This window comes from Dromiciops gliroides, chromosome 4 (assembly GCF_019393635.1).
Source record: "Dromiciops gliroides isolate mDroGli1 chromosome 4, mDroGli1.pri, whole genome shotgun sequence".
Taxonomy (NCBI): Eukaryota; Metazoa; Chordata; class Mammalia; order Microbiotheria; family Microbiotheriidae; genus Dromiciops; species Dromiciops gliroides.
In genome coordinates, this window is record NC_057864.1 from 402,886,530 (window position 1) to 402,900,622 (window position 14,093).

General features: G+C 35.4%; 1 protein-coding gene across 6 annotated transcripts in view; it reads left to right on the top strand.

Moving 5' to 3' along the window:
* The window catches only part of MAP3K4 (mitogen-activated protein kinase kinase kinase 4), a 155,623-nt gene that overhangs the window by 111,688 nt on the left and 29,842 nt on the right, over positions 1–14,093 (top strand). For 2 of the 6 annotated variants that reach the window (XM_044003012.1, XM_044003015.1), the window contains 6 exons: positions 1,323–1,484; positions 3,396–3,529; positions 5,190–5,268; positions 6,117–6,195; positions 9,191–9,287; positions 10,317–10,433. In XM_044003012.1, the coding sequence (XP_043858947.1) occupies positions 1,323–1,484; positions 3,396–3,529; positions 5,190–5,268; positions 6,117–6,195; positions 9,191–9,287; positions 10,317–10,433 (668 nt within the window). Of the gene's footprint in view, positions 1–1,322; positions 1,485–3,395; positions 3,530–5,189; positions 5,269–6,116; positions 6,196–9,187; positions 9,288–10,316; positions 10,434–14,093 lie in introns of all 6 variants that reach the window. The other 4 variants (XM_044003014.1, XM_044003016.1, XM_044003017.1 and 1 more) reach the window with 4 other exon arrangements.

Below are 14,093 nucleotides of genomic sequence, written 5' to 3' on the forward strand. Positions count from 1 at the left end.
TACTATTTCCATTTTACACTTAAAGAAGATAGCCTTCAAGTAGGACCTGGGAACACCAGGTAGTGTGCATCGCTATTAAAAAACTAATGTGTTCTTATTTAAACTCATTGACTAAAGGTTTCCATATTTTATTACTAGGTACAGTGTATTAAGTTTAAAATTTTTCTATTACAAGAAATGTTTTCCTGTGGGATAGGCTTATAGAAAAGGATAAACAGTCTTTTGGATTCTAAAACATTAATTTTCCATTCTGAAGGTTAATATTATAGCAAAGAAATTATACTGGCTGTTAAAACTGTACACGTACTCATCACAGCATTTGAAGATAGGATAGTTGAAAGTTACAGGTAGAAGCCCATCTATATTTTGTTTCTTCCAGTTCACTTGTCATTTGCTCAAGAGTGCAGATAACAAAGGAAAGACCCTACTGCAGGATATTGGATATTGGATATTGGATATTGGATATTGGCTCTTTATAGTAGATATAGAGATCAAATGATTATCATTTGTAACCAAGTGTGTCCTTTCTTGAGAAGGGCATCAAAATGTGAGGCATTGCTACGATTATTCCAGATTTTAGGAAATACCTTCAGGGATCTTAATGTGGTGCTTCTGCTAGGCCTTGTATCCCTTTCCCCTCCATCCAGCAACTGTATCTGATCTCCCATTAACTTCAGCTTTCCATTCTGCAGCCGTATTACTTGGTACAATAGCACCTCTACTTTTAAAGGCTTTTCCAGTGTAGAAAACCACATATTTCTCTTTCTTCTAGTCATATCAAGCTCTTCCTTCCCAGAAGCCTTCCTATGTGAACTATTCCATTTTTCATCCCCTTTTCAGCATACTAGGCCTAAAAGTATAGCTCTGATTTTCTTGTTTTTTGTTTTTTTAAGACCTTTCATTGACTGTCCTCTGCCTAAGGAATAAAATCTAGGTTCCTACAAATCACCATGGTCCCTTTACAATGTGGATCATTAAAAAAAAAAAGACTAGGAAAACCTAAAGTTTTAACTAAGAATTATGAAACTGAGCTAATTTTGTCAGGTTTAATTAAGCATTATTATCTAAAGTAGATCTTATTGCCCTTATGTAAATACCAGTTTCCTGTAGTTAAGCAATACCTCCTGTTACTTGATTTGCATTTTTAATAAGAGAATAATGAGATTTTTTGTAACATAATTTTCCCCAGTTACCACCTTGTTTTGAATGACAGCATATGAATGAGTGTCTCCATGAAAATGAAGGAAATTGTACCTTAAGGTTAAATTAGTATTGTGTGGGTCACCTCAACTCAGAATCATTCACCATTTGGGTTTCTTTAGGATGATGCATTGCAGCTGTGCAACAAAATAAGTGATGCCATTGACCAAGTGGACCACATATTCACATCAGAATTTGATACTGAAGTTGATGAGTCAGAGTCTGCCACCTTGCAACAGTACTATCGTGAAGCCATGATTCAGGGTTACAATTTTGGTTTTGAGGTAAATGCAGGAAAATATGACTTGTGCTAGGGATTGCACCTGGGGGGGGAAGCCCATAACTAATTGTAGCTGAAATATTCTAAAGTTTAATTCAGAGTCAGTCTGAAACTTTTTTTTTTAAGTTCTCACTTGCTTTGAGTAAATAACTGAAACCTATGTGTCCTTGACTGTTTTTTCTTCTTTTCATAAAGGGCCAGGGGTTGGGAAAGAAGAGGGCAGTAAGATTTCTTTGACAAAAATATTTTATGTCTTGAGGAAATAACTGAATTTTCTATGGAAGGGGGAGGGACGGGGAAACTAGCCTGGACATACAGAATATTGACTTAGTTTGAACATGTTCTATAACTTATTCATAATTTCTATAACTAAAATTCATAGCATTTACATGTTTAGGTTATAGAATACTCTGGTAGATGTTTACATTATATAGTAAAAATATTATCTTAGTTGAATAATTTTTACTTCTAAGTGATACAGATAATCCATCAATGCAATTTTTGAGATCATTATTTATCATAGAACACATTCATCGTATAATGGATACAGAGCTGGTCTTGGAACCAAGAAAACCTGGGTTTAAGCCCTACCTCAGACATAAACTGTCTCTGTAACCCAGGCCAAGCCACATGGCTACTTAGTGCTCTAAGCAGTTCTCTGCAGATAAGATGCCATAGGTAGAGGAGTCACCATAATCCATCCTCCCTAACCCCCTTTCCTAGAAATTCTCTTTATTTTAAAAAATACTTTATTATTTCACAAGAAAATGATTTATAATTTGTTAGTCTGTCTCCAAAAGTATAATACTCAAGACTGTCTTACAGTTTTTTTGTTTTGTTTTGTTTTGTTTTTTGGTGGGGCAATGGGGGTTAAGTGACTTGCCCAGGGTCACACAGCTAGTAAGTTTCAACTCAGGTCCTCCTAAATCCGAGGCCAGTACTTTATCCACTGTGCCACCTAGCTGCCGCCTAAACATATACATTATTGAAGAACATAGGCTTATATATTTAGGAGCTACCTTAATAATGATATAATCATGTAAGATAACATGTAAAAATGCTTTGTAAACTTCAGAGCACTGAACAAATTCTGTCTGTCATCATCCCCTTACTTTATAGTTGAGGAAACTGATACCTAGGGAGGTTAATTGATATCCCCAGTTCACATAGCCAATAAGTAGCATACATGGCCTCTGAGCATAGAACCTCTGGATCTGGAAATAATGTGAAACTGACAGAACATGCTGGACTTGGAGTCAAGATAGAATTGGTTTCACATTCTGCCTGTGACTTAATAGCTGTATGGCCATGGACAAGTCATTTAACTTCTTTGCACACAATGAAGGAATAATGGAATTTTCTTACATCTTTTATTTTCATATACAAAGTATTAAAATGGATTTCATAAAATTGGGAAATAGGATTACTCTTTTCATTTTAAATAAAATTAGTGTTTTAAAGCTGTGTTGTATGAGGAATGGGGTGGTGGACTTGAAGTCAGACAGTCTGACAGATAAGTCTTGACTCTGCTTACTTATTACCTGTATCACCCTTCACAAAGCACCTACTTTCTCTGGACCTCAGTTACTATATCTGTGAAAGGGAGATGTTTTTTTATACTATGGACTTCACACTGTTTTTGTGAAGAATTTTTGTTGAGAACCTGAAAGCAATATAATGTATATATCAAGTGTGTACATACACACATGATTGTGTGTGTGCATATAATTTCTATTGTTTCTTCTAATATTTCACTGGCTATTGTTACCTTTCTTGCATTGGAAAAAAATTATTTATCTTAAAGGGGATTGATAATAGTCTTGAAGATTCTTTTTCATAAACAAAATGTTTCAATGTTACAATTTTATTATAGTTGTTGAAATCCCATTAATTTTTAGTATAATTTAACTTTCAGTATCATAAAGAAGTTGTTCGTTTGATGTCTGGAATATTTCGACAGAAGATTGGAGATAAATATATTAGCTTTGCCCGAAAGTGGATGAATTATGTACTAACTAAATGTGAGAGTGGTCGAGGCACCAGACCCAGGTAATGCCCAGCTGGATTTTTTTTTTTCCATTTTACCAGTGTGATAAAATAATGCCCTGAGTGACGTATACTTGCTGACATCAGCAGGGGGACCACTCAGCCTTGCAACTTGAAGGACCTCCCTTTTGGGGGAGGGAGAGAAAAAGTAGAAAAAGGGAACGCTCAGTAAGAGAATCTCTTTCCTGTTGGTGAGCTTCTGAGAGTGGACTGGAGAGGGGCTGCACAGCTGACTCCCATAGAAACTACAGACCCCAGGTGGTGAGTTAATAGAAACAAGGCCAGCTCTTCGAATTAGCTGAGCTGGAAGCAAGTTTGAGGATTGAGTCAGTCTTTGCTATTTTTCTCTTCCCCTATTCCCTTTATTAACTTCACCTTTGCTGTATATTTTATTCCCATTAATAAAACCTGATTTGTTTGTGGAAAAGAGACCATTAATCTCCTTTCTTATTAGCCTGGGAGAAATAACTAAAAAAGGCAGTTTGGAAAAGAGGAAACTTTGGACCTAGCAGTCCCTCATTATTTTCTGAACCCCAGTATTACTGCAAGCCACCTGATTAACTCTCCCCATATTAAATTTGACCCCTACAACACACCTTTATTTTTTTCCAAATTATACATAAAGATAGTTTTCAACATTGACTTTTGTAAGATTTTTAGTTCCTAAATTTTCCCCCTTCCCAAGACCAGCTAACAATCTGATATAGGTTATATATTACAATCATGTTAAACATATTTCTGCATTAGTCATGTTGTAAGAGAAGAGTCAGAACAAAAGGGAAAAAACCCACAAGAAAGAAGAAACAACAACAAAAAAGCAACAACGAAAGTGACAGTAGTATGCTTCAATTTGCATTCAGACTCCACAGTTCTTTTTTTCTGTATGTGGAGAGCATTTTCTTTCATTACTCTTTTGGCATTGTCTTGGATCATTGTATTGCTGAGAAGAGCTAAGTCTGTCACAGTTGGTCATCACACAATGTTGTTGATACTGTGTACAATGTTCTCTTGGTTCTGCTCATTTCACTCAGCATCAATTCATGTAAGTCTTTGCAGATTTTTCTGAAATCCACCTGATCATCATTTCTTATAGCACAATAATATTCCATTACATTTATATACCACAATGTGTTTAGCCATTTCCCAATTGATGGGCATCCCTTCAATTTCCAATTCTTTGACACCACAAAAAGAGCCGCTATAAATATTTTTGTACATGTGGGTCTGTTTCCCTTTTTTATGATATCTTTGGGATATAGAACTCTAGTAGTGGTATTGCACTATCAAAGGGTATGCAAAATTTTATAGCCTTTTGGGCATGGTTCCAAATTGCTTTCCAGAATCAAACAAACTTATTGCCCAGTTCTTAAATATTAAATGAAAATTGTCTACAGATGCTGAAGACATAAAGTAGTCTCTTGTTGTGTTGGGATCCTGACTATTATAGATAATGAAGATAGTTTTTGTTTGCTTAAAGATTTCATGTTGAAAGTAATTTAAAATGTAGTTTTTTTGTTAGTTCAATCTGGATTATCACTTCTTCTTTGGAAATATTTTAAGAATATGACAAGGTTATTTTATGGAGTTAATATTACCACAAATAAGTTAGAATTCCTTTGTATTTCCTAGTTGTTTATTTGTAGTTATTGAATTCCTTTAACAGGTGGGCAACTCAAGGTTTTGATTTTCTGCAAGCCATTGAACCAGCCTTTATTTCAGGACTTCCTGAAGATGACTTCTTGGTATGGAATTAATATTTACATAATTTTTAGATTAGTGTAGAAATGAAGTGTTCTTTCAATATACCTCACCTTTTTTTGGCCTTGTATCTGGTAACGCCTCACTATTTTTCTACATAATTAAACATAATTGCTCAGTATTTTATAACAATGAACTTCACATGTATTCAATATTTGTCTTTTCTCATTTTATGCCAATTTTGTATTGCTGCTTAGATTAGAATTATGGGACAGATATATCCCTTCTAAAACACCAAGTTGCCAATTTCTCTTACAGTATTCCAATTATAGAGATATTTGCTATTTATTGACTGCTTTAATGAAGAAGACAAAATTTTGTTGGCTATATTTTATATCAATATTTAATTTCTTGCTATGTATTATACATTATTGTATTGTTCCTTTAAAATTAAAACAAAGCAAAAATATTAAAAATACCAATATTGACATATACTCTATTCAGAATTAGAATTATGTTATACAAAGAACCATATTTGTATGCATAACAGTGAAATAAACCTAAGTATGCAGGCAGACAATTACTGAGGTTAACAAAAAAGACTTTGTGGGTATGTAGAACTGTGGTTCCTCTGTTGTGTAATATACATCAGAATAGTTGAATTATATATAAAGTATAATACATTTATATATAAAAATATAATACTTTTTTAGGTCTTGTCAGGTAGCAAAAATATATTGGTACATGAAATGAGGAGCGATAGGGGACAGAGGTTACATTACAGAGCTAGATGAGATTAGTTTTTGAATACCACTAGCAAAGCCAGATTATTTTAAGGCAGTTACACTGAAAATAACACATTTTCTCTTTTCTCCTTTGTTTTGGTTTCTAGAGTTTACAAGCTTTGATGAATGAATGCATTGGTCATGTGATAGGAAAACCTCACAGTCCTGTCACAGGTTTGTACCTTGGTAAGATATAGCAGTTACCAGCAGTTCTTTGGAGACAGTCTAACTTGTGTGAATCAGTCAGATAATTTATCTTCTCTGTTCTGTCATTCACAGAATATATTCAATTTCATCTTTAATATATAAAAGTAAATTGGTCATAAAATATGTAGAAAGAATTTCAGTAAACATGGACTACCTACAAAGGGAATTGTAGCAATAGTTAGTTAGTATGAACAAACTCAAAGGATTTTAGTGCACTATAAATTCAACATTAAGTCCAAAGTATGACATGGTTGCCAAAAAAGCTAATTTTAGAGTGCATCATGTGTTCATTTAGTAACACCAGTATGGTGCTCAGAATAAGGGTAGTAATAATCTTCTTGTGCTTGGGTCTTAGAACTGGTCTGGACAGCATATGAACTGTAATTTTCAGTTTTGGATGCCCCATGTTTAGAGACATTGACAAACTAGAGGTGATCCAGACTGGAAACTATTCTATATGAGGATTTATTGAAGGAACTGGAGATATTTAGCATGATATGGGCTTATGTGGAATTATACGTTTCTATCTTCAGATATCTCAGGGGTTCTCCTGTGGGAGAAGGAAGATACACTTTTTGTTTAAATCATGAAATAAGAACTAGAATCAGCTGGTGGAAGTTGAAAAGAGGTAGATTTTTGTCTTGAAGTAAAGAAACACTTCCAGTTAGAAGTAAAAAGGCATGAAAGTTAGTTCCTCTGTCAGTGAAGGAACACAAATCAAGACCAGAAGAACCACCTCTGGACCATGTTATAAAGGTACCTTAAACGTGATAAGACAATAGACTGATGTTCTCCAAAGGCTCTTCTAACTTTCTGACTATTTTATTAGAAATGTTAACATAAAGAGAAATCAGGGATAATATCACTGTAATGTTCTCATTTCACTTGTGTCTGATTCTTCATGACCCCATTTGGGGTTTTCTTGGCAAAGATACTGGAGTGGTTTGCCATTTCCTTCTCCATCTCATTTGACAGATGAGGAAACTGAGGCAAATAAGTCTGTCTAAAGTGATTGGGAGGTCATTTCTGGGGAGAGACAGGAACAACTGGCGAATCAGGAAAGACCCTAGATAGGGCCTTTAAAAGTAGGAATTGAAAGAAAGTGGCAGTTTTAGAGGCTAAAGGGGGGGGGGGAAATGTGCCTTTTTGGTACTTCTCAAGTATGGAAACAAGAGATAGAATGTTGTCCCCTGGAAGCATTAAATCTGCCAGTGAGGCAGGATTGTAAAGTCTGGATGGAGAATTGGAGCCAGGTTGGGAAAGGTTATAAATGCCCATCAGAGGAGTTTGTGCTTAGTCCTAGAAGCGATGGGGAGCCACTGGCACTTACTGAGCTGGGGAGTAGCGCATTCAGACCTGTTACATCTTACAGGAGATCGCAGGCCTTTAAGCCTCTTTCTTTTCTCAGTATATGTCATACCTGTGGAAGGAGAGATGCAGAATGACCCTTAGAGGAAACATCACTGCTGTTACGGCTGTTGCTACCCAGGAGTCAACAAGACTATTTTCTTTTCCTGCCTTTTGTTTAAAAAATGTTATGCCTTTTTTCTCATCCTTCTTTCCCTATACTTATTCCCCTATTTTACCAGTACTCATTAGAGCATCGTTATGTGCTATGCCCGTGTTGATTATCTGTAATTTTTGCTTTGTAGCTTTACAAACAAAACATGGCAAAAACAAAAAAAACCCACCCAGCCAATTGTAAACGTTTTTCCCATTGGCTGTGTCTATTCCTATACTCTAGCTCAGTCTCCAGATGTTCTCAATAGTGCTCCTCTATTAATATTCCCCTTCTCCCGCCCCCCCAAACAAACAAACAAACAAAACCGAGTGCACTGGGTGATGAGTTAGAGTGAAGTTTTCCCAAACTGCTGTGATTGCTCAGGGTTAGGTAACCTAAACCTGAGGGGCCCAGATGGGATTTGAAAGAGAAGGTTTAGGAACTTGCCCTGCATTGGGAGGGGGTACAGTGGGGGAATTTTGATCGTTTTCATAGGTGAGAGGCAACTGTGGTTGTGTTGGAGACTAGCCCTGTGATTGGCTTGAGCTACCTTCCTGCTCACTGATTGGTTGATCACACATCTCCTGGGATCTATCCATACCCCCAAGAAGCCCCACCCCTTACTTTGGGAATTTTAGATGTAGGTTGCTGTGTATTCTTATATAAATGTTACACTTGTGTTATAGTGGAATGAGCATTAGGTTGGGAATCAAAGTTCTTGTGTTTGTATTTTTATTTTCCTACATAAATATTTTTGTGACATGGAACAAATTAAAAATTTACTCCACCTTTGTAGGCCTCAGCTGGACTAGATAGATAATACTCTAAAGTCCCTTTCAGTCCCCAAATCTGATGTTATAACCTGGGTAGGTACTGCTACTAACATACTCTTTGACCTGAGAAAAGCCATAAACTCTCCAGGCTTCAGTTTTTTCCTCTGTAAAATGTTGTAAAATCCATAAATGTTGGGACTAAAAAACAGAGTTCCTTCCAGATAAAAATCTATGACATATCACAGAAATCTAATGTTTTAATGTATTATAATTTTTCACTTACAAAATGTTATTATTCATTGCAAATTTTAATGAGCAAATATTTTTGTAGCTGCCATGTACCTAGGAAAGACAGTATGATGTACTATTATAGAGTGGCAATTGGGACTCCTTGATTTCAAAGCTCATTTCTGACTGTTAAATCTCAGCTCTGGCTTCACATCTCATCATCTTTGTGACTTTGGCAAGTTACAGCCTTCTTGGGCCTGGCATTTCCTCATTTTTAAAGTAAAGGGATTGAACCCAATGGCTTCCCATGCCTCTTTTAGCTTGATAGCTATGTTCCAAGTCTATATGCGTATGTTTATATGTATAGTTTAATTTTGTTCACTCTAATAAAATTTATTTTTAATTTACTAGGCTGACATTTTGCTGTTGAATGCCTTCAGATTCCATTTGTTGTCTTTTCTCATTCTAGCAGCTATACATCGGAATAGCCCCCGTCCTGTGAAGGTACCCCGATGTCACAGTGACCCTCCTAACCCACATCTCATTATCCCAACTCCTGATGGATTCAGGTATTTGGTGCCTCACTAATCATTTTCATTATAAACTTTCCTTTATATAACAGGTTAAAACTGATGAGGCTGCTGGATGTTTGCCTCGGAAATCTCAAGTATTTTTTCCTGGTGTTCTTTTTCATATATTTTAGAAAGTTGTTATTTTCATTTTCTTGATGGTATACTTTCAGCTAAAACAAAAAGTGTTGAGATTTGAGCATAGGCAAGAGTTTTTCAAGCTAATACAATGTTAATTGGCCTGTATGCAAGTACTCAAAGAATCTATGGTTTTGTCAGTGTGGGCAACTCCAAGTAATGATTGTGAACATTCTTTGACTTTGACATTGAGGAAAGCTGGTAGAGGTGCCCAGAGGTGGAATAATTAGCAAATAAGTATCAGAGGTGGGATTTGAATCCAGGTCTTACTGACTCCAAGCCCAGCACTTCATCCTCTATGCAATGTTGCTCTATCACCTTGTATAGAAATGGCTACTCTGTGTGTGCTTTCTGGCCTTTCAGCAATCTTTCCTTTTTCTTTCTTTAAGAAAGCAAATTAGCGTTTGTATGACAGTGAACATTTGAAAGTAAATTTTGATTTAAAAATGGAAGAGTTAACTGTATTTGTCTCTTTTCCGGTCCTGATATTCATGAAAGTTCTTCCATGGCACACCTCTAGACCAAAATGTGAGGTTAGAAAATACAACACATGAAAGATATGATCCTTGAATGTGGTGGCATTTCTGCATCTTTTGAGTTGTGATCTTCAGCTCTACATAGGATAGCTTTCATTTTGCCAATTTGGGACTACTTGTAAAAGCACAATAACTTTTTGTTTTAAACCCATTTAGTGAATTTTCTAAAAAGGGGAAATTTTTTTAGACAGCCTGTGGAACTGGATCTCAAAAGGAAATCATATAATATACATAATATTTTTTATTTTTCAATTCTTTTTTATTTGTTCACCTTATTTAATTTCAAATTGAAAAAAATTGACAATCCAGGCCTTTTTTCCAGTTGTATTTCCTGAAGTTTTCCTTCTTATCACAGCACTCGGAGTGTGCCTTCTGACGTGCGGAACCCATGCAGTGCTGCTGCCAGTCGCCCCGCCCCAGCCGGCAGCGACTCCGCTCCACCCAAACCTCTCAGCAGTACAAATGATAACAGGTAGTTCCACCCAACCAGTGTCATCTTTGTTGCCATCCCAGATGCAGTCTGCTTTTAGTTGACATAAGGTGTTTAAAAGTAGGACTTGCCTCAGAAATGGGATCTGGACTTCTGGAGGAGGGTCACTTCTACCCTCCCTGTTCCTGGGAGCTGCACAGTTCTTTTTTTTTTTCTTCAAGGATAGTTAGGTAATATGGCCACTCTCATTTCTGACAGGGTTTACACTAAATTATCTTCCAGTAATAACTAGAGATAGCACCAAAGAAAAAGATATTTTTTATAGTGGAAAGTACTGTGTGTTTCTTTGAAGAATCATTCTAAAGATTACTGATTAATTTCCATCAAACCTTATCTTAGAAAGTAAAATATGTTCCTTTTGAATTTAATTATTGGTAAGAATAGAATCTACTAGCTAGTAAATCACAAAATGAATAAATTAAAATGTATCTTTATTTTTTCTCTTGCTTGTGTTGAGTTGGAATGTATTTATTTAGTTATCAGAATCAGCAAGTTTCAGAAACATATATAGGCCTTCACAATGGTATCATTTGAAATTATATGGGGGTGCCTATCTCTGTCCCAAATTTTAGGGAACTTAGCTGGGGTTTCTAATATATTGCTTCTTATAAATTAGAGGCTATAGCACCAGTCTTTTGGCATTAAGCATTTATTAAAGCATGTTAAATGTTAGTAAAGAGAGAGAGCACATTGTTCAGAATTAGAATTCAGAAACCCTACAAACCTAGATAGAAGAGAGAGAGAGAGAGAGAGAGAGAGAGAGAGAGAGAGAGAGAGAGAGAGAGAGAGAGAGAGAGAGAGAGAGAGAGAGAGAGAGAGAACGAACGAGGGCTGAGTGGCTGTCTCCTCCAGCGTCCCAGGCCGAGAGCCCATGAGAGAACATAAGCCCCCTGCCCTCCAGAGGAGAGGCAGCCCTTGCACACTGCTCAAAGCTAATTGGCTGGCATCATTCAAATCTATTGGTTTACTGGACTTATGGGTGATTCATATTAAAATGAGCAGTATATGCTGAGGTCTGTCCTCTCTGGACAGACCCTCTGAGGGGAAAGGCTTTCAGGTAGGTGTGGTTTTGATCTCTGTTGTCTCTATTTAGAGTCCAAAGTCCAATTTTACTGACTCTGGGCTGGCCTTAAAAGACATCAGGCAAGACTCTGGAGTTAGGCCCTCGAGTCGGGGGGCCTCTGGGACCCCCCAAACCCATTATTTTCTCACACAATAAGCAAGTCAAAATAAAGCACATCATAACATCAATTACTTCATGTATCTCTTTTGGCAGTTATTTTGTCACATTTTTATCACAAATTTTAAATACAGATTTCACCACTTCTGTTCACATGCACATAAACTAGAAAGGGTAATTGATCAGGCAATTGATTTAGCCACATCCTCAGGTATGGCTAGGGATATTTACCATCACAAAATCTTAGCACAGGAAGGGATCTGAAAAGTCATTTTGAACAACTCTTATGTATAAATACTTGTTACGACCTCTCCCTGAGCCGTCATCTAATTTTGGCCTAAAAATCTTCATTGTTGGGAAATGAACTCACTGTCCCAGAAGAAACCCTTCTTCTAACAAATACAGTGATATATGTGTGATGTAGCAAAACTATTTAGATTGGGATAAAAGGAGAAAAGAATTGTATGTTCTTCCACTTCTAGATACAATATTATGATATTTCTGAGGCATAGTGGATAACCTCAGAATTTAAAATGAACTAAAGAATTAGCACATGCTTTATGAAATTCACATCTAGTTTTGCCACAAATATTTGTAACTTTTGACTCATTAAATATCACTAAAATTTCAACAGCATTAAATTTCTGAAGCTAAAAAAATAATAAAAATCTAGTACAGATTTTAAGTTGTGTAGTAAAAGCAAGATAACAATTAACTTTGTAAAGCTCTGAGATTTTTCACAATTTTTTTATTTAAGGCATTTTATAGAAACTATTTCCTTATTTGTTCTCATAATATCTCTGTACAGTGTATAGAAGAAAATAAAAAAAATATATTTTATAAATAAGGAACAAAAAGTATGGTTAAAATCATCTCCCCAAAATGCAATGCTAAAACTTGTGTACATTTTTCCCTAGTCTAATATTTCTATAATTAGATGATAGATCATTTGAAGTAGAAAATCTGAGGTAATTCCTTATATTTTGAAAAGGCTCATGATTTTTTGGTTAAAGGGCGTTTTTACATTGGTTATGATATTTAGTAAACATAAAAACAAAAAAAATATGGCTTGACGAGTTATGCATATAATTTTATGTTTTGTATACTTATGTAATTTTTCTGCCTTGTATGTATATAATGTAGGTTATAGTGACTAAATCCCTTCTCCAGTTTTGGATATAGTAGTTTTAAGATATAATTTCCATGTAGCAAAATTCTAAAAGTCATAGAGATTTATTTTATCCCTATGGATTTAGCACTATTTAGCCTATTCTTTTATTCTTTTAACCATTATTTCAAATATACATAATTCATGTGATGTTAAGTTTTTCTTTAAATATATCACTGACCATAGAGACTTCCTATTATAGTGAAAGCATATAGGAAGCTTACTTGGAGTAGGTAGGCACTGAATTTAAAAAGCTTTCTTATGATAACATTTTTTATTTAACAATTTCTATTTGTGTAAACATCTTGTGTAGTAATTTTATATATTTTCATTTATTGGACCCTGTGGCATCCCTGTATATCGAGATGGCATATAAAAAAATCATATGAAATAGAGATGCTAAGTAGTTTCCTTATGGTCATTTAGTTGCATTGCTTAGGACCAGACCTCATGTAGGTCTATTTATTCTAGTGCTTTTTCCTTTCTACTAGTGGTTTCAACCTGGGTTCATGGAATAAGGACAGTAATATTATGTGGCATTTACAGTTTTGCAAAGTTCTTTCCAAAAGCCAGTGAAGTAGGTTGCACAAGTATAGTTACTCCCACTTTCCACAAAACTGCTATAGTAATCTCATTTTTTTTTAATGTAGAGAATTTGGAAATATTTGCTTTATGTCTGCTCAGAAGTCTACATCAGACATTGTACTTTATTTTGGGGTTCTGAGAAGTGAAAAATAATGATTGCAAAGCATAGGAATTTTTGAAAATCCCCGATATAAATGACACTCTCTTAAACCTACCTGCTATATGAAATAAGAGCACAAATGCTACCATATTTCACTAAATCCCTCTGTCAGCATAACATAGCCACCACACTCTCAATAGCTTCCCTACGCTCAGATTCTGATGTGCTCTGTCTTGTTTTGTTCTCTCTGATTTAAATTCTTATATTAACATTTATCTTAATAAATATCAATTCAATTTCTCTTGAAGCAGTTGCTTTGTGCACTTGAAGAGTAGTTGATTTTGTTCTAAATAATAGATTAGATTGCCCTCTTGTACTTCTGCTTTGCTATGATTTTTAGTATTTTTTATATGTATGCTTTACTGTCCTGGGTTCATCTGACAAAGAAATCTGTTAGATCTTCCTGTGACCGATAATCTAAATAAAATGAACAAAAATGATGTGGGTGGTGTGGTAGTGTATTTAAATATACCCGAGATCAAGGCAGATGTATGTATTCTTTTCATTCCTGGAGTTCAAACCCTGAAGAGTTCCTAAAGTTAGTGACAG